The sequence below is a fragment of the Canis aureus genome, chromosome 21 (assembly GCF_053574225.1).
Source record: "Canis aureus isolate CA01 chromosome 21, VMU_Caureus_v.1.0, whole genome shotgun sequence".
NCBI lineage: Eukaryota > Metazoa > Chordata > Mammalia > Carnivora > Canidae > Canis > Canis aureus.
The window spans coordinates 21,790,226-21,815,808 of NC_135631.1; the positions used below are offsets into that span (position 1 = coordinate 21,790,226).

Genomic DNA, 25,583 nt, shown 5'->3' on the forward strand with positions numbered 1-25,583 from the left:
TTAATGTTAATAAAATTCTCTATAAGGTTAAGTATAGAGGTTTTATCCTAGCGATGGTTGTACTCATCATGCTCTTGTAAGCTTAATTCAAGATTATGTCTAGGCTTTAAAGAATTCTGAAAAGTGAAAGTTACTATAAATAGAAAGAGGCTACTCTGTCATTTTGCTAACTTTTCTTAGAATGTCAGATGAAATAAGATAATTTTAAAGGAAAATCACTTTCTTTTTTTCTTTTTTAATTTCAGAGCTCCAGAGATTATATTGGGGTTGCCATTTTGTGAAGCCATAGACATGTGGTCATTGGGATGCGTGATTGCAGAATTATTCCTTGGATGGCCACTCTACCCAGGAGCCTTGGAGTATGACCAGGTATCAAAACTGTCATGATCTAGATAGACTGTAAAGAATCAGTAGAATGTAAAGAAAAATAATAGGAATATTATTAAAAATAGAAATGCATTTCTCCAGCTATATAATACTCATGAAAATCTTTTTAAAATAAAATGACACAACCTGAGATCTTAGGGAATTTAAATTCAAGATCTCAAAACTATTTGGTTTTTAAAAACTTTTATAAAAGTGAGGTTAGCTTTTATAAACAAAGTTACAATCCACAGGCCCCAAAACCGATTTTGCAAAAACATTTGGAATGATTTTTTTGTGTCATTTTTATGCTATAGACATTTAAAGGGCTGGTCTGTGTCCATTTAAATATTAAAGGTATGCTTGGGTGTCAAACTTTGATGGATGGATGAAATGTCAGCCACTCCCAAGGAATAAAAGGCATCATAACTATTGGTCTTAAATCAACAACCATTAATTATTGGGCTTCAGTACTTCAGTCAGTTGAACCCTCTTTAGTATTTTAAGCTGTTTTTGAATGACACTGAAAATCTAGTTTAACAGTATTTAAATGATTCTCAGTAGAATCCAGCAAATTATTTCATTAAACACTTTCTCTCTCTCTCTTTTTTTTAACGATTTTATTTATTCTAGAGAGAGAGAGAGAGAGAGAGAGAGAGAGAGAGAAAGGCAGAGACACAGGCAGAGGGAGAAGCAGGCTTCCTGCAGGGACCCTGATACAGGCCTCCATCCCAGGACTCCGGGATCATGTCCTGAGCTGAAGGCAGACATTCAACCACTGAGCCACCCAGCCATCCTCATTAAACACTTCTCATGATAGTTTTCAGTTCTGTTCATTAGCCTCCATTAGACAATGAATGTTGTTTGCTATTTTCTTGTGTTTTTGTTTTGTTTTTTAATACCAAGGTTCTTTTTTTCTTTTCAAGATGTATTTATTCATGAAAGACACAGAGAGGGGCAGAGAGATAGGGAGAGAGAAAAGCAGGCTCCCTGTGGGGAGCCTGATGCAAGACTCAATTACAGGACCCCAGGATCACGACCCAAGCTTAAGGCAAGCACTCAACCACTGAGCCACACAGGCATCCCAATAACAAGGTTCTTTTTTGAAAAAGGTTCATAGCATCCTCCTTATTAGAGAGATATTTACTCATATTTTAGTGGAAAACATTAGTCAAAATTAACAATGCTTACATCAATTTTGTGCTTCTAGTAAATAAGTATCTTTATTGGAATGATATTCTATTTAACTTTTAATGAAAAAATACAAAATAGAACAATGCATGCATGACATGATTGTAACAATAAAATGTGCGTATTTCTGATTTTCAGGGCTTAACTTTTTATATCCAAAAGGGTATGGGGGGGCATCTGGGTGGCTCAGTTGGTTAAGTGACCAACTTGCCTCAGGTTATGATCTGAGGGTCCTGGGATGGAGGCCTGCATCAGGATCCACACTCGGTGGGGAGTCTCCTTCAGGATTCTCTATCCTCTGTACCCCCATCCCTCTGATGATAAATAAATCTTAAAAAAAAGATGAGAGGTTATGAATTTGGTGACTTACATGTTGCTGAGATGACTCTAAAAGTCATTTAATATTAGATTAGATGTCATTAACTTTAATCTCTTCTTCCAATGACTTTCTACCCATGAACCTCCTCTTTTAGGCTAGGCATCCTATAGTCTCTACCTTTTCCCCTCCATGTTCATTGCAGCATATCTCTTAGAAGGTAGTTTCTGTAACATTTTCCATACATCCTGGTTTCCTTCAGCTTTTTACCAACTACAAACTTTAATACAGATGCTAGACTGTTGCTAGGTTTGAAAGAGTTCGTGATCTAGTTGGAGTGTACCAGAGTCTCTTAGTTGCTGAAGGACTTAGGTACCAGTCAGATGCTAGAAGTATACCTCTGGTTTTGTGGTCTACAAGTTATGACATGTATGGTATTCTGGAGCAGGACACCATCTAGTGGCAACTTCAAGTTGATTTGCTGCTGTACTTTGGATGGGGACTTACTATTTTAGTCTTGGACACTGGAACTAGTACTGAACAGGACCCTACAGATTATCTAGTTACCACTCCTTCCTATTTTATAAAAGAGATAATCGAGGCCCAGAAAAATTAAATGACTTGTTAAAAGCCACAATGGTAGTTTAAGACAAGGCACTGATCAAAACTCAGTTTTCCTAAATTCCGTAATAGATTTTTCTGGTTTTTAAACTGGCAACAGGTGTTAATCTGATTCAGATTAACAATATTTTTTCAGAATATGTATTACTTTAATTACAAAAGAGTATAATAATAAAAATATTAGCATATAGCGTTGAGAGTTGATAATTATTAGTTCAGTGTCTAAGTTTTCTAAAATATATTAGTACAAGTGAATAGGAGTGATGATGTAAGGATTCTTGTTTTCAATCTTACACTTCATACTCATTTCCATATATGTGTGCTATATAGATTTTGATAAATGTCTATTTTCAAGATAAGAGAAACTCCCTTTATTCCTAATTTTCTAATTATTTTTTAAATCCTAGGTTGGTTGGACTTTCAAATGTTGTTATGCATCTATTAAAATGTTCACATTATGTGTTTTTTTGGTTGTTTTTACTGTAGTCTATTTATTAATGTGGTTGGATTTCACAGATTTTCCCCAGCTTCCTAGATTACACTTGTGTATTTAGAATGTGAGGAGATACCATCAATAGGATATCCCTTTATCTGTTATCTGTTCCTGTTCCAGTCATCAGCTGCCCTGATAAACTTGGGCACCTAATTGTGTTGCTGTTGGTATTTTATTTTTAAACTTCCTTTTTATTCTCTTAGAGTGGCAGTATAGTGGATAATGGCAATATAATTGATTTATATTTATTGAACTATTTTATGTGTCAGAAACTGTTTCTAAAAAAAAAAAAAAGAAAGAAACTGTTTCTACACTTTGATTAGTTTGTTTAATGCTCATGACAACCCTATGAGATGCATATTGCTATTGCCTGTGTTTTACAAATTAGGAAACCAAAGTGTGGGGAGGTTAAATAACTTGCCCACGAATCCAACACAGGCAAACTGAATCCAGAATCTATGCTGTTAGCAGTGGACCACCTTTCCACTACCTATGCTAATGATACTTTCAAGGCAATATGGGGGAGAGTTAAAAGGGACCAATAAACCCTGCTCCAATCTGTGTTCAGATTCTGGCACTGGCGCTCTTACACACTCTACTTTCACCCTACCACTCTCTTTCTGATATTACTCGAAGAGAGTTTTCATGGTTGTTAGTCTCTCAAATCCATCAACCTCCGCTGGTAGTCTCTCTCTCCAGATTGAGTTCTAGGGATGGAGCCAGGAGCTCAGTTTATCATTTTGTCCAAATGTTTATCTTTCAGAATGTATGTTGTACAAGATAATCTTTTTTTCTGTTTTGCTCTTATTAATAACGTTGCTTTTAACAACAGAAGTTTTCTTTTTTTAAAATTTTTTTTCCAGAAGTATTCTTATATTACAGATACATCAGCATTATTTATAAAGAGGGGAAGCTTAGCCAATTATTTTGGAAAATTCAGTTCAACGTGAACATATAACAATTCTATATTTTATACATATAGTAATAACTTTAAAATAAAATAAATCTAAAGTTGACAGAACCAAAAGAGAAATATGTAAGTCCACAATCATAATTAGAAATTTTAGCACATTTCTTTCAATAATTGATCAAAAATAGAAAAGTGATTAGTAAGTATATAGGAGATTTTAACCCATGATTAAGTTGACTTAATACACAGACATAGAGTACTACATCCCAATACTATGTAAAACTGCAGAATACACACTTTTCAAGTGCATGTGGGAAATTTGGAAAAATACTTTGTGAAATATATTGTAACTTATTATCTCTTTCTTTACTCTTGTTGGTATGTCTTCTATCTAGCCTTTATTTAACCTTCTAATTCAATAATGGGTTTCTTTTTCCCAAAGGAGGTGAAAGGAATTAACAGCAGACTTAGAATTATTCTATGCTTAAACACATTTGAGTTACCAGGAGCAAATATGCAGATTATTTTAATTCTTCCATTCCGGGGTTGTGTTCTAGCTTCTTTAATCATTTTTATCATCTGTTTCTTAATTCCAAGGCGATTTTCTCTTTGAATTTTGAATTCTAACAACTAGACACTGTTTTTTTTTAAGACTTTATTGTGTGTTATATTTTCTTATATGTGCATTTCATTTCCATTTGTACATAAACGAGTGGTGTGTTTAGAGAATTAGTACTATGTTTGAATCCTTTCCTGTCTTAATTGTAGGTATACCGTCTTAAAGGTGTTTTGCATATTGGACTTAACTTATATCTACCAGGGAAATATAAAAAACATTCTAGGGAATTAAATAATATTTTTATGGATGGATGGATGGATGAATGATATTAACTGGTAAATGTTGATTGTTCTTGCAAAATGTTTGTTGGAGTTTAGATAGAATCTCATCCAGAATAGCTAAAAGTCTGAATTTTCATTCAAGTTATTTTACTTCGTAATTTCAAATCATAACCTATGTAAGAAAACTGAAGTTCACTATTTCAGCTCCTGAGTGTTAAGAGGGAGTGCGGATCTTTAAAGTTCTTTTTGTCAGGCTATTTGGGTTACATAGAGACCTTCTCAATAAGGTGGCTCAAGTAAGATTCCTTTATGTAAGCGTAGACTGTCACAAAAATCTAAGAATGGGGCTATAATATTATTGGATTTTGTGGAATGTGGAGTTGGAGGTGCTTTGGATTCAAAACAACACTTAATGGAATTAATATAGACATCGATAGAACTTTCCTTTGGTCCCAGATCCTAAGTGTGACTTTGCTGTTCTTCAGGTGCTTTTCTCTGTTCTGCTTCTAACTTGGCTACCCAGAGTTTCTGATCACTCTTAACTTTGGTTAGGTTAGCATGGCCATCAAACCCCAGCTCCATTTTATAACTCGTTAGCTCATCCCTCAACCGTGATTGATATTTCTTGATATTCCTGACATTGTAAATCTAATTTGCTTGTTAGCTTATTTCTAGTTGAGTTCACAACATGAATTTATGAATTAATTGCTTCTGAGCCAGGTTTTCACCATTCATTACTCAGGGACAAAGGAAGCAAAGGTTGAGTCCCTTCACGCGTTAGGGGTTATAGATGGAACAGTTTTTCTTCCGAAGATGGGTTAGGCATTATGACCAAAAAGAAACTCCCAAGATCAGTTGCCATTGTTTTGTTTTGTTTTCGGTGCCCTCTCAAATTCATAGGTACATTAGTTGCCCTATTCTCTGTGCTCTTTTAGTACTTTGTTTTCTTCTTCATAACTGTGTTTTATACTTTAATTGCGTATTATGTACTTATACACTTATCTGTTCTACTGAATTATATGCTTTTGCAGATTGTCACTATGTTTTATTCATCTGTATATCTTTAGCCTCTGACATATATGTCATAATAAATGGTCTGTGTATGTTTGTTGAATTGTTGAATATCTTTTCTACCATCTGAGAGACTCTGATGTAGCATCTAGATACTGGACCCTCAGTTCTTTTCAGTTTCTTTTCTGTAAAAGAACTCAGTTCTTCTTGTTACTTAGGGAATGTGGAGTGAGAGCAAGGCACCAAAACACTTGAATGAAATGAAATTGATTTGTAAGGTGGTGATTTTAGTTATCATTACATGTAAAATTGGTGATGCAAACATGTATAAACATTTCTGTTGTCAGGAGACTCAAGAGACATGAGAAAAAGACTGGTAATGTTGTATTGTAAATGCATTAAAATGGTTATGTTTTAGCTGTGATGAAAACACAGAGGGAAGTGATTACCTCTGTTTGAGATGGTTAGTCATAGCTTTATAGAGAAGTTCATGAATTGGGTCTTAAGGTAGGAATGGTAAAGTTTGTTGTAGGATTTGGTGAAGTTGAGTGGGGAGGCGCAGAGGGACGCTGATAAGTAGGAGTTAAAGCAGTTTAGGAAGGAGACATTAGACCATGCAGAAGTTTAGCATGGCACTAGATGGGGCTGCTCCTTTATGGGACCATGGAAAGAGCCGGGAAGACAGAAAGCCAAAAGGCCCGTAATGCCGTGATTGGAGATTTGGATTTGATCCCGTAGGCAGTAAAGTGATTTGATAAAGGGGAGAAACAAATTTGCGTTTTACCAGAATGTCTGTTAGCAGTGTGAATGATGAATTGGGGGTGAATGGATGGCATCATTAGGGAGGGAGATAAACTACTTTGGAGGCTTATGAAATTGTAGAACTCAGAATTGAAGGAGACCTGAAAGAGGGATAGAGAGAAGGTACAGTTAAGAAAAGTAGTAACGAGGTAAAATTGTTAGGGTTTTGGATGTTGTGGAGAGAGATGAGGGGGAGGTATGTGTCTGATATAAGTTTCTGGTTTGGGTGGTTGGTATTTGTTGCTGGGAATTACATGAGGACTAGCAGATTTAAGGGAAAATTCAGTTTAAGATCTGTTCACTTTGAGGTACTTGAGGAAGTCTAGCCAGGTGGAGAGTTTCAATCAGCAGTTGGATCTGCAGCTCCAGGGCTAGAAATTCTCAGATGCAGATTTAGAGATAAAACTAGGAGCATTTGGGACTTATAGAGGGAAAGAGGACAGATTAAACTTCTTACCTTACTGACCCTTACCCTAAAGCCCCTCTGCCTGCTAGTTCAGTTTTACCTCTTGTCATTTTTCACTAAGTGAACCTCTCTGCTTCCAGGATTTGAATGTGTAGGTATTTTCTCCTGATTTTGCTTATTTACTCATAGTACAACCTTAGCATAAATTGTAATCAGGTTTTCCCCACTCCTCCAGGGCTAAAGAACTCTTTAAACTTGTCCTTTTAGACTCAACTTGAGCATCACATCTTCTGGAACTTATGTGACTACAGTTATTTTAGGTGTCCCTTCTCTTTCTGTAAGTGTGTATTCATTATGGTACTTAGAGCCCTGTATTAAAATTGTTACTTGTATGTTCCCACTAGACTGAATTTCTTGAGGGCATAGACTATGTCATTTAATTCTTGACATAACATCTAGCTCAGTGTGTGATATAGAATAAGTGTTCAATTAGTATCTATACATGAAAAAATTAACTCTTTATTATAAATTATTTTTCAGATTCGATATATTTCTCAGACTCAAGGTTTACCAGGAGAACAGTTGTTAAATGTGGGCACAAAATCCACAAGATTTTTTTGCAGAGAAACAGAGATTTCTCATTCTGGTTGGAGATTAAAGGTAATTCATGAAAAAAAATTAGAAAAACATTTTTTCTAAGATGCCTCGTGTGGACAATATTCTCCATGCCTATTTTTATTTTACTATATTTCTTCTTTTGAATTTTCATTTTTGACCCCTCCCTTCTTTTTCTAATGGGAAAACAAAACCCTTCCCTGAATAATTTAGCTCATTCTTTAACCTGGCAACATAATTACTAACTCCTCTTAAATAGTTTTTAAAATTTTATATATGTAATTATTTTTGTGTTGTGCGTTTCATCTTCTCTACCCAGTTTCCCATTATTAAGCTTTATAGGACAGGGACTAAATTTCACCATTTACTTAATAACCCAAGTACCTAATTTTTTTTTCTAGGCTTTTTGAGGAATTAGTAGATCATCTCATTGATTAGCTTTATAACCAGTTAATTATACACACACACACACACACACACACACAACCCCTGAACCAAACTCTTCTCATTTTTTGTACTTTTAAAAAGTACATTTTTGATAGTTATTCTTTTGAAATTCCTTACTTTAGAATATTCAGTGTATTTGACTAAATGTACCAGAACTAAAGGAATAAAGAATTTCCAAATGGTGGATAATAATATATTATTTTCTGTTTTTGATATATCCAATAAGACACTAGAAGAACATGAAGCAGAGACAGGAATGAAGTCTAAAGAAGCCAGAAAGTACATATTCAACAGTCTGGATGATATAGTGCATGTAAGTATCACAGTCACGCTTGTTATCTTGTATGCTTATGGTATGGACTTGAAAATGCCGAGGGTGCCACCACATGTTAATCATCTTCTAAATGACTATAGAGTGCTTGCTGGATTTAAGCTTTTCCAACAAAACTGATTCTAATATTTCAGCCTCTGAGGAACTAAATTGCATTTGTCTTTATGAAGTATTTAATTTGTACCGTCCCTATGCTTTAGTAAAAAGTGTTTTCTTTAAGAGGGGAAAATCCTAGCTATCCAAATTTCTTTTCCTTATATTTTGTCAGAAATGGGTATTTGTTAAAAATTTTTCCCCTTGCTTTGAATCTTAGTTGGTACCTTGAAACATTTTGTGAATTTGTTAAACTCAGTTATTCACTCTTGTTTCAAAATAAGTGTAGTTCTCTGTTCTTTCCTATGTTGAGGCATTTTTTTTATTATTTATATATTTTTTTAATTCTTTTTTTTTAAGATTTATTTATTTATGATAGACATAGAGAGAGAGAGAGAAAGAGAGAGAGGCAGAGACACAGGAGGAGGGAGAAGCAGGCTCCATGCTGGGATGCTGGGAACCTGATGTGGGACTCGATCCCGGGACTCCAGGATCACGCCCTGGGCCAAAGGCAGGCGCCAAACCGCTAAGCCACCCAGGGATCCCCTATTTTTTTTTTAAACTGTGAATCTTTAACATATATTTCCTTCTGTGGCTTATTTTTCTGACAACTTGAAATTTGATTTTGTAGGTGAACACAGTGATGGATTTGGAAGGAAGTGATCTTTTGGCTGAGAAAGCTGATAGAAGAGAATTTGTTAGTCTTTTGAAGAAAATGTTGCTGATTGATGCAGATTTAAGAATTACTCCAGCTGAGACTCTGAACCATCCTTTTGTTAATATGAAACATCTTCTAGACTTCCCTCATAGCAACCAGTATGTTACTTTATAATCTTTTAAAAATGATCTAGAGAAATAATACTAAGAGTCTATAGAAAATTAGTGTGTTAAAGAGATGCTTCAATATATTTATTCAGTGTAAAGTAAACTGGGTCAAAAGAGGTCAAGCTAACTTGGTCAAATTCACATAGGCTAGTAATAGTACCAGAATATAAATCTGAGTTGCATTCTTTTTTTTTTTTTTTTTTTATGATAGTCACACACACACAGAGAGAGAGAGGCAGAGACACAGGCAGAGGGAGAAGCAGGCTCCATGCACCGGGAGCCCGACATGGGATTCGATCCCGGGTCTCCAGGATCGCGCCCTGGGCCAAAGGCAGGCGCCAAACCGCTGCGCCACCCAGGGATCCCCTGAGTTGCATTCTAATGTTCTTTTCCCAAAATACTGTACTGAAATGACTGAGTGATTTTGTTTTTATAGGACATTCTTACCATAAAGCTAGGCATATATATATATAAATAAAAGAAAGTGTTAACAGTTTTCCACTCTTTTTTGAGCCCTGCAAACTCTCTTTAATTTCTTCCCATACCATTTGCTTTCCCTGCCCACAGCTTCTTTGTGTTGTGGAAGGAAAGGAAGGTTTTTATGGGTTAGTGGAGAAAAATATTTGTTGAAAGTGAGAAGGTCTTATCACAGTTACCTTAGACAAATCTTATGGATTCTTTGAGCCCCACACCTTTTCTTTTAATATTTTAAATATTTAAAAATATTTTAATGTATTAATATAACTTAATATTATTTAATGACTGATACTAATATTTTCAGATGACTGAAGAAAGTATAGGGACATACCAGTTTACATTGTGGATTATCCTTAAAATTGGTATTTTTATAAATCTCAACTATTCTCCCCACCCCCCTCCCCAATACTTAAAAATATACAATGATTTCCATATTATAAGCACTTTGAAATAACACGATAACTGTATACTTTATACCAGTAGTTTAGGAATGTAGAGATCTAGAAATTTAGGAAAAATTATTTAGGGCAGGGGTCAAAATAATAGTGTACTAGTCAAAAAATGCTTACTATTGCTTAGTATACTTTCTACTAGGTCTTAGAAAATATTGCAGATATAAGACATACTTTCACTTGCTTTAAAATTCAATCTTTTGTAGGTTTTTCTGGTAGAAGTAGTATTGGAAATATGCAGATTAAACTCAAATCAGAATTTTTTTCTTTTGGAAATTTAAATTTTAAACTGCTCTAAACATTTAGATAATATTACAATTACCTTTCCCTTATTTTGCAGTGTAAAGTCCTGTTTTCATATTATGGATATTTGTAAGTCCCACCCAAATTCATGTGACACAAATAATCATAATAAAACTTCACTTTTAAGACCAGTTGCTTCAGGCAATACTGCTAATCTGACAGCAAATTTTACTAAAATTGGCACATTAAGAAATCAGGTAAGAACTTAAAGTATTTAATAATTTATACTTTTTTTTATAATTGCTCATTTTGCTTTTGTGGTGTCAGCAGTTAGAAGTCACATGCTGGTGAGGGTCTCATTGTGGTTATCTTGTGAAATTTTCAGATATTTCAGAGTAACAATTGGAGCATATCTGCTGAAGTTCATTTATTTCCTATCACCTATTACTGTGTCAGTATCCTCTACCTGCCTTTTTTGTGCAGCAGTTCAACGAAAAGTAGAGTAAAATCTGTTCCTAGGTCTATTTTTATCATAGAATTATGTTTTTAAGAAGTATATTTGAATTGTATTTGTAAAGCATGCGTGTAACAGTTAGAAGGCTGCTTAGGGTAATGCCACCTGTGCTGGTCCTTTCAGGCATTAACCACGTCTGCTCATTCAGTGGTGCACCATGGAATTCCTCTGCAGGCTGGAACTGCTCATTTTGGTTGTGGTGATGCTTTTCAGCAGACTCTGATTATCTGTCCCCCAGCTATTCAAGGTACTCTTTGATTTACATTACACTTTGAATTTAGGCATACATTATTTTCAAACAAATTTAGGCATCTATTAATTAAATATGTTGCATAGTTTTTGATACATTTAGCACTACTTTTGAATTTAATTTAAGATGGCCGGTAGCCCTTAGACCAGTGGCACTCCTCCCTTGACTGGAGCTCCCCGTAAATAATCATCACCAACAAAATAGGTCATATGATAATTATATTTCCTGTAGAGCCTAGCACGATGAAACACCGTAGTGGAAATTAACGAGCTTGGAAAGCTGTGGGTTGTCCATTTGTGGTTATCACAGCCCCAGAGGTTTAGATAAGTACCTTTTTATCTGCCCTTTCTTACTAGACAGTAAAGTGACTTGAGAACTTTTGGTCAAAGGAATTCCATCCCCAAATCTTAGTCTTGTTCTTTGCTCATACTTTGGGTTTCAAAAAGAGAGAGATCGATTTTGACTAATTTAAATTATGTCCCTTATCTATCTATCTATCTATCTATCTATCTATCTATCTATCTATCTATCTATTAAAGATTTTATTTATTTATTCATGAGCGACACACAGAGAGAGGCAGAGACACAGGCAGAGGGAGAAGCAGGCTCCATGCAGGGAGCCTGACGTGGGACTCGATCCCGGTTCTCCAGGATCACACCCTGGGCTGATGGCGGCGCTAAACCGCTGAGCCACACGGGCTGCCCAGAGTATGTCCCTTTTTTAGATAAAAAGCAAATCAAAGCCTCAAGTGAGACGAGCGGCAGAATGTCTTGGAAGACACTGTAAATTCTCGAACCAGGGAATTTGTTAGTGGTCCTGAAAGGACAGTAGCAGGAAATGTTCCAGCTGGAACAAGAATAAAATGTGATTTTCCAGATCTTTCCCTAGCATTTTGTCCCTCTAGGCTTTAATCTGGTTCCATCTTAAAGCAAGAGGTTCATCAGCACGGAATCCCCCAGTGACCCCAAAGCATGGCTGACGTGCACTACTTGGTAGTGAGTGGGAGACCTTTTACTTCTACCAAATACTTGAGTGCCCAACACTGGTGCTTTTTTATTTTTAAATCAGTTATCATGTAAGTGGGGTCTTGACTGATGCATTTTCACTTGGATGACTTTTTACTCTGTACTAATAAATAGATTAAGTTCTTTTATGTTTAAGTAGGCTCCATGCCCAACGTGGAGCCCAGTAGGGGCTTGACCTCATGACCCTGAGATGAAGACTTGAGCTGAGACCAGGAGTCAGATATGTAACCCACTGAGCCACCCAGGCTCTCCAGATTCTGAAGTTCTAATAATTTTCCCCTGTGTGCCATAGTCAGCTTGAGGGTCACTCATCTACGGTGTGGGGTATCTCATCAGGATTTAGAATGGCAGCTCTTTTTTCAGAGCTTGCCCTCTGTTTTTAGCAAAATTTAAGGGGCTTGTGAGACACATTTCTAAACACAGGCATCATTCTTAAAACATTCAATGTGGTGTCTGACAAATCTTTTATCTTTGAATGTACCTATAATTAATAAAAGATTAGTATCCTTTCTATACATGTGCCAACAGCTATATGAGTCGTTCATAATAAGGATAACAGAGGAAAAGAGATCCTCTCAAACTCACTAACCTTAATTTTAAATGTCCAGAACAATATTTTGGAATTAGAATTAACAGTAAGACAAAGCAAAATACTTATTAGATTATGTAACAGGTACAGTTGTAGCAGGACATGTAGGCTCTATGAATATGTTGATTTGTTGTTTCTTGTCTTAGTATATAGTATCTGCTTAAAAATGAAAGCTTTCTCTCTAATCTGCATTAGTATTTCTGTAGAAAATCCCAATTTGATCTTTTTACCACTTTCCCTCATAATGTGCCACCACTCCATTCTGAAGAAACATTTTATTTTATTTAAAGATTTATTTATTTATTCAGAGAGAGCTAGGGAGAGGCAGAGACACAGGCAGAGGGAGAAGCAGGCTCCATGCAGGAAGCCCGACGCGGGACTCGATCCCGGATCCCCAGGATCACACCCCGGGCTTCAGGTGGTGCTAAACTGCTGCGCCACCGGGGCTGCCCTGAAGAAACATTTTAAATGCTTGTTGGGCAGCTGTTGGGTGGCAGTTATGGCACTGCTACAGTCTGTATTTTTAAATAAATTTTATGTCTATTCCACTTCACTTTACATTTTTTATTTTGGGTTATAGTGTCTAGGTTCATCATGAATTTCATATATTTTCCGTATTACACATAATACACATAGGTATAGATATATAGGTACTATATCCATAACTTTATACCTTTTTAAGGTTGAGAAAGACTTAGCCAAGCTTTTATTTAACAGATTTGAGTATATATTAAACAAGCATTTAACATTATTTGGCAGTCTGAAGAGCTACTTATTCATCCCCTCTGGATGAAAACTATTTTAGAATCAAATACATTCCAACAAAATTCTCCGGTTGTACTAGAACAACCTTTTAAGCTTTTGTGCCCTGCTGTGCAGGTATTAAAGCAAATCTGATCAAACAATGGTGACGTTTTTAGCTAGCCTAATAACTCCGTAGAAAATTTGAATCTTCACCAACATTGAATTTGATAAAAATAATTTAGACCTCATGAGGAGAGAAGATAATAGGAGAATTCTTCTCATTATAAGGCATCAATTAGGAGGAGAATTTAAGGGCAACACAATTTTTGTTGGGATTTGAGAATTTGCTCTGTCCTTTCATCCTTGTCAAAATGAATTCTGCTTTTTTTCTCTGATGAGATGGTCTATTGCTGCCATATATCTACACCGCCTGAGTGTGCTTATATTCCATTTCTTGGAGAATTTGCCAATCAAAACATGATTTTTTGGAAAGGTAAGAAGGTTAGTCTTAAAAAAATTATCCATAGGTCTTTGTTAAACTTAATCCCTTTTTAGGTGGAGCTCGAGGGTAGAATGCCCTGATAGTAGGATAAAACCCTCTATGAAGAAAAATAAACACAAATTAACATTCTCTTCAGGATTAATACTTATATTTGTGCAATGAAAGTATAAGGTTATTTTTCAATAGTAAAAGAAAACAATTGTAATATTCTTCTCCTATGGTTGATCAGAAACACCTAAGATCACTTAACAGGATTAACATGACTGGCAGGCCTGCTTTCTAATTTTCCTAGTGGGTAAGCAAAGTGAAACATGTTTGTCCTGGAGTTCTAGCAGCTTTCTACTAGGAATACTAGTAGAGTAAGCTTCATTGGTCAGAGCTTAGCTGTATCATCATATTAGGCATAATAAGTTGTTTTTGTTTTTCCTTTGGAAGTTGGAATGAGTGTGTCATCCCTGAATTTTCTTGAATCATGTAAACCATCACCATGGCCATTGAAGTGTGAAGTTATAACATTCCCCCTTTGGTGCCAAGAGTGTAAGATCCTGTTAGTTTTTTGTTTTTTTTTTTTTTTTTTATCCTCTTAGTTTTTAAGAAGAGAATACTAAGCACAGATAACTTTATATGAAATGATGAACATTTACCTACTAGAAGATCAGGATGTTGGGCTAGAGTCACTTTTCCATGTCTTTTTTCATAGTGACAAAACTATTTGAAAAGGAAATAAAGCTAGAATAGCAAACTTTAAAAGGAATGGGAAGTTTCAAGACAAATAAATGATTCAACATGGTGGTATGCATTTTGAAGCAGCAGCAGGAGTTAGCTTTATATCAATTTTTGGAATGATGTACCAAGTGTAGATAGAAAGAACCTCACTTTCCTAATAGATTGTGCTTTGTTAGTGTCATGAACATTTTTATGTAGAAGATGGTTTTAAAATCCTAATCAGAATTTTGGCAATTCTTATAAATTAACAGTTTTTTTTTAATGTAAGATTTTATTTATTTGACAGAGGGGGAGCGGCAGGCAGGCACCCTACTGAACAAGGAGGTCGATGCGAGTCTTGATTCCTGCCAAAGGCGGATACTTAACCTTAGACTGAGCCACCAAGGCACCCTGAATTTTAAAAGAGCTTTGTAAGTTAACTCAGAAATAGTTTTGATTTAAGAACCTTTTTTTTTTTACTTTTTCACAGGTATTCCTGCAACACATGGTAAACCCACTAGTTATTCAATAAGAGTAGATAATACAGTTCCACTTGTAACACAGGCCCCAGCTGTACAGCCACTACAGATCCGACCAGGAGTTCTTTCTCAGGTTGGTAATAAAAAATTATTTTTGCATATGTGCTGTCCTCCTTATACTCCAGTAAGGGCACTGATCCACATGATCAAAAGCCTGTGCTGTTGAGAAATAGTAAAAATGATCTGGATGGGAATTCGATCTTTGTAGTTATTGGCCTTAAGTTTTACATAGTTATTAATGATTGTTTACTTTAATATATTTTTGATCTTAAGGTGTAGTAATGATGAATTACTTGTAACTTAACTAGCTTTTCTTTTGCTTTTGTGGTAGCAGACGTGGTCTGGCAGGACACAGCAGATGCTCGTACCTGCCTGGCAGCAGGTAACACCCATGGCTCCTGCTACTACTGCATTAACTTCTGAGGGGGTGGCTGGTTCACAAAGGCTTGGAGACTGGGGGTAAGTTAAAAACAAAAATACTTGTTTGTGAAGTTTGCAAAGTAGATCTTGGTTTAGAAGGGATTCAGTTTTTTTTTTTTCCCCCTAAACTTTCTCCCTAGGAAAATGATTTCACACAGTAATCATTATAGCTCAGTGATGCCACAACCTCTTCTAACCAATCAGATAACTTTATCAGCCCCGCAGCCAATTAGTGTGGGCATTGCACATGTCGTCTGGCCTCAGCCTGCCACTGCAAAGAAAAATAAACTGTGCCAGAACAGGTTGGTATCAATGTTTTAACTTTCCTCTTCATTTTGAAAAATAATCTTTAAAGTAAATTTTGCATGTACACTAAAGGGTCACTCTGTTTTATTCAAAATGACCTCTTTGATAGCTTTGTTACAAACACTAAGCCAGCTCCCTTCTCAATTTCTCAGAGGTATTTTGGTAAAACTAATGGAATGGGAGCCAGGAAGAGAGGAAATAAATGCTTTCAGTTGGTAAGATTGTCTTTATTGCCCTTTTGATTTGTTATCTACATATAATTTTAGACATTCAGATATCACATTTAACCGAAAAATGACCAATTTTAATGTATGTAACTGCAATCTACACTGATATTTCTAGAGATATTTATGAAATGATCTATATGTTAGCATATGATATACATGATCTTGAACAAATGAAGCTTCGTGTTGTTGATTTTAACTAGGTATCTTAGGAAAATGTTAGGTACATGTTTTGATTATAGAAATGACACATTATTCCTTTAATTACAGGAGTAATTCGTTGCAGAATACGAATGTCCCTCATTCAACATTTATTTCTCCAAAGATAGTAAATGGGAAAGATGTCGAGGAAGTACGTTGTGTAGAAACACAGGACAATCATAACTCAGAAGGAGGGGCAAGAGATTGTTGTGAAACATCTGTCCAGCAGGACTCTGATTCATCAGTTTCAGACAAACAGCGGCAAACCATCATCATTGCTGACTCCCCAAGCCCTGCAGTGAGTGTGATTACTATTAGCAGTGACACGGATGAGGAGGAGACGTCGCAGAGACACTCACTCAGAGAGTAAGTGCCAAAAGCAGTTCCTTGTGTTTATACTGTATCGTTAAATAGTGATGGCGCCCTCTGGTGTGGTGAGAAAAAAACTTTCTGGGACTTAACCCCTGGTCTCTGTGTCCTTTGGAGTAAACATCCTGAATAGCAATTAACATGATGATTATCGCATTTCTTCTGTATTAGTAAGCTTTTAGTTTTTTTGTCAATGTAGGTCACTCTGAACTGCTTCCCAGCCTTCATTAAATAAATAATGTAAATTTTGGCTACTTCTCATTTTTGACCCTTGTTTTTCCCATCCCTCTTTCACTAGATGTAAAGATAGTTTGGATTGTGAAGCTTGCCAGAGCACTTTGAATATAGATCGGATGTGTTCATTAAGTAGTCCTGATAGTACTCTGAGCACCAGCTCCTCAGGGCAGTCCAGCCCATCCCCTTGCAAGAGACCGAACAGGTAAAGGACTTTCAGTGGTAGTATGCCATAAATATTAGGTCTACTAAAAAGCCTGTGATTTCTTTTATTGGTTATGTTAATAAGTACTGTCAGCTTACCACAGTGGCTTCTCTTCTTGGACACAATTTAACAAAATCGCTTTTTTTAAGAAACTTGGTTTTAAGTAATATTTTTTGTTTGTAGAACACATCTTAAGTAGGAAAATTGAGGTTCTAATAAATGATGTTTAAAGAAGCATTTGTTTTTGAAAGGCTAGAAAAAGCCATGTCAACTTCTCCGTAGACTAGAATTATTACTTAAATTTAGAATAAGAACATATAGCAAAATAAACATTTAAGCAGAATAAAAGAGGAATTTTTTGCATAATAAAGTAGTAAAACCTACTGTCAGTAAAGTATCCAATATGATTTTTTTCTCTCATTGGTGATTGATTTGCATGGTTTTATCCTTATTTCCTTTCCTACTCTTTTTTTTTTTTTTTTTTTTGGCCAGGGACATGCATTGCCACTAAAGTAGTGAGCCTTTCCTCACCAGCATGATATACCAACACATTAAAAGATAAGCCATGAAAATCTCAGTGAAACATGTTTGATCTCAATTTTTAGAAATTCTTTTTTTAGTGGAAACAAAAATTGAAAAACCTTTAAGTCTTAATTTTGTATATTTGTTTTCTCTTTTTTTCTTAGTCAGGAAACATGGTATTGAATACTTTGGAAGATGTAAAGAAGTTTTAACATGTCTTTTTGCAAATTGCTTATAATATGGTTTGGCAGTTTATATATGTGACTAAATATATATATATATATATATATATATATATATAAATTTTATAGATAGATAGATAAAAAGAGATGCTTCAAATTGTTAAGTATGAAATGAATGACTAAAACAGACCATAAGTCAGTGACACCTGGATGGCTCAGTGGTTGATCACACTCCTTTGACTCAGAGTGTGATCCTGGAGTCCGGGGATCAAGTCCCGCATCAGGCTCCCTGCGTGGAGCCTGTCTCTCCTCCCTCTGCCTATGTCTATGCCTCTCTCTTTGTGTGTCTGTCATGAATAAATAAATAAAATCTTAAAAAACAAAAAAAAAGAGACTATAAGTGCTGTAGGAATTCCAAGAGGGGAGAGATTATCATAGTCTGAGGGAGCCAGGAAGAGAAGGGAAATACGGGATTCTGGGTAGGCCCTTGGAGAGATGGGAAGGACCTTTCAGATAGCTGCTTAGTTAAAAGGACCCCAATTACCACTACAGGTACGAATCCTAACATTAGAATTTAGACTGAAATATCCAGGTCTCACGTGATTCTATGTTTTTTACATTTTGTTTAAATTATCCAGAATAGTGCATGTTTTATAGTCTCTTGATGAGATTCTCAGGAATTTATGAAGTAGAATTTTATGAACTAATAATCAAGTGGAAAAGGCAAGGAGAGAAAATGTAAGTGCCAGAATGATGTACCTAAACAGGATAGAATTAGGGTTAACAGTCTGAGTAGAGAACTAATACGAGTGTTTAGAAAGTCTATGAAAAAAAAATGTTATTGGGCAGGGTAGCAGTTATAATTGATACGAATAATTGAATATGATTCTCATTAATTTACTAGAGCCTGGATAGTACTTAACTTTAGATGTAATGTTGAAAAACATATTCTTCATAAAAATACTTTGTTGTAGTATGTCAGATGAAGAACAGGAAAGTGGCTGTGATACTGTGGATGGCTCTCCAACATCAGACTCTTCCGGACATGACAGTCCCTTTGCAGAGAGCAGCTTTGTGGAGGACGCTCACCAAAACACAGAACTGGTAACCTCTGCCAACACAGAAACCAAACCAGCTGTTTGTACTGTTGTGGTGCCACCAATGGGACTAGAGAATGGATTAAATGCCGATGAGCATATGTCAAACACAGGTAAACTGAGTCTGCCCTATTTCCCTGATTATCCCTTTAAAAATTCTTAATTTGGGAACCTTAGAGAACAACATTGCCACAGTCATCTCTGAATTTCCAATTAATCTTGCCAAATCTGTCACAGAAAGGAAATCTTTTCTATTATCATTTAGTGCTGAAAACCATGAGATATCTTTTCTGTATTTAATTTTAAGGTTGTCAGATCAGTACAGTGTAAAATATCTGAAGACCTTTCTAACTTTAATATAAGAAGGGGAAGAGCATCAGTTGTCTAATGTTTTATTCGTTGCCAGATTCTATATGCCAGCCATTGATAAAAGGCCGATCCGCTCCCGGGAGATTAAACCAGCCTTCCACGGTGGGTAATCGTCAGCAGAAACTGACATCAGCATTCCAGCAGCAGCATTTGAACTTCAGTCAGGTATGTTTGTGAAGCTGTTAGAGTCTTTGGGTTCAAAATGAGCAGCGTTTCATTTGGAGGGAAAGAAAGATTCTGAAACTACACAGTCTTGAAAAATGTATGCCTTTTCATCATCCCATGTGACTAAAGAGAAATTGGCCTCATAATAGGATAATGAGGCAGATTATCCATAGAACCTGAATTCTTCAGAAAGATTAGGCTTCTAGATTCTCTTAAACAATTTTTTTCGTGTGTCTTTTATTTTAGACCCTTCCACTCAGAATGCACACTAAAGGATTGATGGCTGCGTCTGTTGTGTTAGTTGTGGTTACAGTCCTATCTTATTGAGTAATTTCCACCTGGTCAGTGCTATGCTCAGCAGTTGTGTTTCACTTTGGGAAAGAAAAGATAATAGGTTTTGGAATCAGACCCGTGTTCAAATCCTGGCTTTACCAGGTAGTATGTATATTACGTTGGCCAGGTCTCTTCTACAAATGTGGAACACAGTTAATGGGAATAATAACAGAGGGTCATTTTGGAATTAAGTAATGTCAGATATGTACTATATTAGCCATACATAAAATAAGTGTTCCACGAGTGGTAGTGATTAGTAGTGATGGGAAGATGATAGTGATACTGCTAGCAGTAGTAGTGGCAATGCTAATATTATCACAACAGATAGCAATAAATATTAAAATGTTTAATATTAATAAGTATAATATTAAAATGTTTAATATTAATATGTATAAATTGATATTTTACTCTTCTCTGTGCTTAGTAGAAGTGGAGACCTGAGCGATCCTCTGTGGATTATCACTTACAGAGTGTCTTGTAATTTCCCTTTCTTCCTTGCTTTTTAACTGATAAAATATATATTCTGTCTTTTTTTGTTTGCGTTTTTGGATAGGTTCAGCACTTTGGATCTGGGCATCAAGAGTGGAATGGAAACTTCGGACATCGAAGGCAGCAAGCTTATATACCTACTAGTGTTACCAGTAATCCATTCACTCTTTCCCATGGAAGTCCCAATCACACAGCCGTGCATGCCCATCTGGCTGGAAGTGCGCATCTTGGAGGACAGCCTACTCTACTTCCATACCCATCATCAGCTACCCTCAGTAGTGCTGCACCAGTGGCCCACCTCTTAGCCTCTCCATGTACCTCAAGACCTATGTTACAGCATCCAACTTACAATATCTCTCATCCCAGTGGCATAGTTCACCAAGTCCCAGTGGGCATAAATCCCCGTCTGTTACCATCCCCAACCATTCATCAGACTCAGTACAAACCAATCTTCCCACCACATTCTTACATTGCAGCATCACCTGCATATACTGGATTTCCATTGAGTCCAACAAAACTCAGCCAGTATCCATATATGTGAAAACTCAAAGAGTATATTGAGGAAGCTCAATGATATAAACATTTGATTAAAAATAAAAACATGGTATTTAATAAATATTAGCCATGGCACAAGAAAATTATTTTTGAATCATGTAGACTTGGGTGCAATTTAAACAACTTTGAGCTTTAAAAAAAATTCACTTTTAATGTGTTTTGCACATTTGGTATAACTTGTCTTTGGTCATGTTATCTTCTTATGTAGTAACTCTAGACAGGTGACTTATGGGAGCAGAAGTCCAGTTTTGCTCCTGCTATTTTTTATAAAATTGCCTTCTAACTAGTGCAAGACACATCCACATTTGGGAAGCCATTCTGTGTACAGACTTAGAGCAACAGATGCACATACGTCAGAATTACAGCATACAAGTGAATTGTATTATCTGTGTCTTAGTGTATAAATGTTGGGTCACTTACCTAAGAAATTGAGCTATCGTTCTTTACATTTGCATGTGTCTTTGCATGGGCAAAATGTTGCCTAGACTTTGCTCTTAAATGTTGTTCCAATAATCTCAGCTGCATTGTAAACCGTTCCCACACATAGTGCCTTAAATATTTGAGGTTGTTAATGTTATTACCTATATATAAATGTTGAGGACTGCAGCACTTAAAATTCAGATCTACTCTTTAGTTTTCTTTTGATAGAGTAATGTTCATTTTGAGTTTTGTGTGGTATGATTTCAGGTCGTAGCTGTTTTTTCCTTACTAAGAGGGCAGCATGTTTGCTATAGCTGAATTCTGCTGTCTGATTTTTCAGAATGATCTAGCTTCAAGAAAAGCAAGCAGTTAGTAGTGCTTAAGAAAAATTGATTCAGTATCTAATGGATAGTTGATATCTGTCACAACACAGCATTTTATATACTGTTAAGTGAAACTGCAATACAATCTTAAGTTTATTTTGGGAGTGTTTGCTGTATAATTGGATTTAATAAAATGTTTAGAGGTGCAGTAGGCATGACTTTGAGTAGGTAATGAAAGAAAATGCAAAATGCTCATTGATTCATGATGTGGTTTCATCTTAGCTTGGGCAAACCATGCAGTATTTAATAAATAGTAGCAGAATATTTACTATTGAAGCTTGAAAAGATGTGAGTTCTTTGTGTGCAATTTTTCATTTATGCATGTGAGAGGGTTTTTTTTAAAAATATTTTTACATTGTAGTACTTGTTTTGCTTGTTGGTGGTGTTTGCTTATTTAATACATTCCGTCAGGGACAGAAATTACATGCTTTTTCTTTCCTAGGAAGTGTGTCTTGGGTTTTTTCCCTTTTTTTCCTTCTTTTTTTGGTGATGGTGGTGGTTATGTTTAAATGAAGTTGCTTTTACAGCACCAAAGACTTAATCATCCATTTCCTATATAAAAGGTAGCTACTTTTTTGCATAGACCTCAAGTATATTGTAGTGTAGAGGTGGAACTTAAGGAAAGGTATTAAACAGGCTGTGTTTTAGCTTATGGGCAAGTAATAAATTGTATCATTTATCTTGAATGTATCATAGATAAGCTGCTATATAACGATTGCCACTTCAGATAGCTGTGAAATTAGGTGATTAACTAGTTGTTATTTAGCCTTCTAATTTCTGTATAAGTCTAATTACATGAAATAGAAGTTGGGGTTTGATTTTTTACTTTGCTTTTCTGTTTGGAGTGTCATTGTAACTACTGTATTGTAAATGATGGAAAATAATTGCATATGTTATTTTGGGGTGTGTTATTTGCATCAGTATTTTATCTCTATTAATGTTTGTGCTCATCACTGCATATAAAAAACTTGGATTTATCAATGTAACTTAATTTTTTATTTTCATACTGGCATTGTAGACACTTGAGAAAGCTGTATCTTGCAGGCTTGACTTAACTTTTTTTTTCCTTAAAAATCTGGAATATAATCTTACAGCATTTACTGGAATAAACAGTACAAAGCATTTGAGTATAAAACTCTCCAAATGTTTTGGATTTACAGCATTTCTTTGATAAATGAATTGCATACCACTAGTACAGCTCTAATGCAGCGTTGACAATAAGCTAATAATGGATAAACTTTTCTTTACTCCATTAACACAAGCAGTGTTTTATTTAATAATCATCAATGAAATAAATGTGCCTGAAATTGATTTTAAAAATTACAGTATTAGATCATAAAATAAAAACCAGCAGTACATTTTTAGTCACACTGAAAATGAAGGACTTAATTTTCCCCACAAGTTTCAGTGTTTTTAGTAATCAATTCTATGCATTTTATATAAATAGAAATATATATACATATATATATTACACAGAAAAAAACGAGTAGCCTAAGATTAATTTAAAAGATTATTTACAGATGGCAAATTTATGGAGTCACTATTTAAGTAAACTTGCTGCCCTCCACAGCTTATTAATTTTATTTATATGGTCCAGCAGATCACTGGTATCTGCTCACTCAGAAAAGAATCAATGCTGGCAGCGGATGTTTCAGAAACACCAAGTGCAAAGGATCGATTTCTGTTTGTATGACAGGTACAAAACTGGCGCAGTTTTATTGTCATTCAGGGCCACGTTTACTACCCTGAAATGTCGTATTTTCTGTATTTCAGTACCAAGACTCAGATGGTCTTGTTAAATGGATAGTAAATGTTTTCATAATAGTAAAGTTTGATAAAGGCATACCCTAGTTGAGTACATTGCTCTTAACTGATTCCAATCATGGGCTTTTAGATGTGTTTTAAAAATTAAAAATGTCAATCCTGCTAACATCTAAATTTAACATTGACGAGAGAATTTGGATTTATACCCTCTTTAAAACCATTTTACCAGTTTTCTTTGGTTTTACTGCTTTCTTAAATAAAACACTGCATGACTTCCAAGTTGCATATTTGCATACTATTTTAATTTGCAAATTATTGTGTTTTTTCTTTTAACCAAATACCCTGATATTTACTTTTCTTTTCCTTCAGGGTGTTTAAATATGTTACTGTAGTAGCAAAGCCTTTTCACTTTTTTGAATCTCTACTACTAATTTTAATCTTGATTTGTGTTAAGTAAAAGTTAAATCATACACTGCAAGGTGTAGGAAGATTTGTTTTAATGAACCCAATGATAGATTTGATTACTAAGTTTGAACTGTTAACTGTTTAACAATTTTAGACTTGTGGCTTTCTTTCTTTGGTTTGTTTTTGCTTTTACTTCTATGCTACACTAGTTTGCCATGTAGCAATTGCACTGTGCAATATTACAATAAGGACTGGGAAAATTTTTATGGATGTAATGTCTATTACGGTTTGCGCTAGTATTTCTCTCTAGTTCTCAGTGATTTAAATGTGACCAAGCCTTCTGTACTTTGTCACAAAAAGCGGGTTTTCCAGGTGACTATTTTGGTGAGTGTCAAAATAAGAATTTATGGTGTATTACTGTCGATTCACTTTGAATTAAAATATATATATTGCAGCAAACAGCTTGTTGACTTTTTTTCTACCCCAGTACTGCTTACAAGGGAGGGAAGGAAGGAGGTTAGTAACACTTAGTACATAACTTACACCATCTCATTTAATTCTCAAAACCACTGTGAGATGGCATTATTATCTTCCCCATTGTATAAATGAAGAAATAGGTTCAAAATATTTAGGTAAGTTGTCCAGAGTCCCAGCGCTGAGTGGTGAATCTGATCTACGAACCAGGCTGTCTAACCATAACTAATCTACTTTCCACCAGTTCTTTTTGTTTTGTTTTGTTTTGTTTTGTTTTAAATATTTATTTGAGAGAGTGTGCGTGTGAGGGGGGACAGGCAGAGGGACAGTCTCCAGCAGATTCCCTGCTAGGCATGGAGCTAGATGTGGAGCTCGCTGAGCCACCCAGGCGACCCTCCTTTAAAACCGAGGCCTGAGGCAGTGTTCCAGAAGGACTGCACCCACAAGATAACCAGGGCCTTTCACTTGAATATTGTTTCCTTGACTATTTTTTGAGGCAAATATTTCTGTTGAATATGCATGAATAAAGAGTATGGAATTCACATGTATTGTTAAGAAGAAAAAAACATGAGACTTCAAGCGGGCACCTGAGTGGCTCAGTGGATTAAGCATCTGACTCTTGATTTCAACTAAGGTCGTGATTTCAGGGTCGTAAGATCAAGCCCCACGTTGGGCCCTGTGCTGGGCGTGGAACCTGCCAAAGATTCTTCCCCTCTGCCCCTCCCTGCTCCCATCACTCCCCCCCCCAAGAAAAAAAAGGTAAACATGAGACCTCAATAGAATGTAGTTGTAGCAGGTCAATTAAGTTACGTCCTCAAATACCATCCCATACTTCAAGGATTAAACATTAGAGGAACATCAGTAGGAGAGGTTTTTGGAGAGCATTCTAACAGAACACGCCAGTGAGAATAAATAATCTCTCAGCAAACTTTTAATTTATTTTTATTTATTTATGATAGTCACACAGAGAGAGAGAGAGGCAGAGACACAGGCAGAGGGAGAAGCAGGCTCCATGCACCAGAAGCCCGACGTGGGATTCGATTCCGGGTCTCCAGGATCGCGCCCTGGGCCCAAGGCAGGCGCCAAACCGCTGCGCCACCCAGGGATCCCTCAGCAAACTTTTTTTTTTTTTTAATTTTTATTTATTTATGATAGAGAGAGA

The 25,583-nt window shown here is 35.8% G+C and overlaps 1 protein-coding gene across 6 annotated transcripts in view; it reads left to right on the plus strand.

The window, feature by feature from the left end:
- HIPK3 (homeodomain interacting protein kinase 3) overlaps positions 1–24,406 on the plus strand; it is a 92,243-nt gene extending 67,837 nt beyond the window's left edge. For 3 of the 6 annotated variants that reach the window (XM_077863527.1, XM_077863529.1, XM_077863530.1), the window contains exons 3-17: positions 246–369; positions 7,493–7,612; positions 8,241–8,327; positions 9,070–9,254; positions 10,533–10,692; positions 11,073–11,196; positions 15,256–15,377; positions 15,636–15,763; positions 15,865–16,026; positions 16,183–16,245; positions 16,525–16,821; positions 17,123–17,263; positions 18,942–19,177; positions 19,471–19,598; positions 20,485–24,406. In XM_077863527.1, coding sequence (XP_077719653.1) covers positions 246–369; positions 7,493–7,612; positions 8,241–8,327; positions 9,070–9,254; positions 10,533–10,692; positions 11,073–11,196; positions 15,256–15,377; positions 15,636–15,763; positions 15,865–16,026; positions 16,183–16,245; positions 16,525–16,821; positions 17,123–17,263; positions 18,942–19,177; positions 19,471–19,598; positions 20,485–20,961 — 2,554 coding nt within the window. In that variant the 3' untranslated portion in view covers positions 20,962–24,406. The remainder of the gene's footprint in view (positions 1–245; positions 370–7,492; positions 7,613–8,240; positions 8,328–9,069; positions 9,255–10,532; positions 10,693–11,072; positions 11,197–15,255; positions 15,378–15,635; positions 15,764–15,864; positions 16,027–16,182; positions 16,246–16,524; positions 16,822–17,122; positions 17,264–18,941; positions 19,178–19,470; positions 19,599–20,484) is intronic. The other 3 variants (XM_077863528.1, XM_077863531.1, XM_077863533.1) reach the window with 3 other exon arrangements.
- The last annotated feature ends 1,177 nt before the right edge of the window (positions 24,407–25,583 follow it).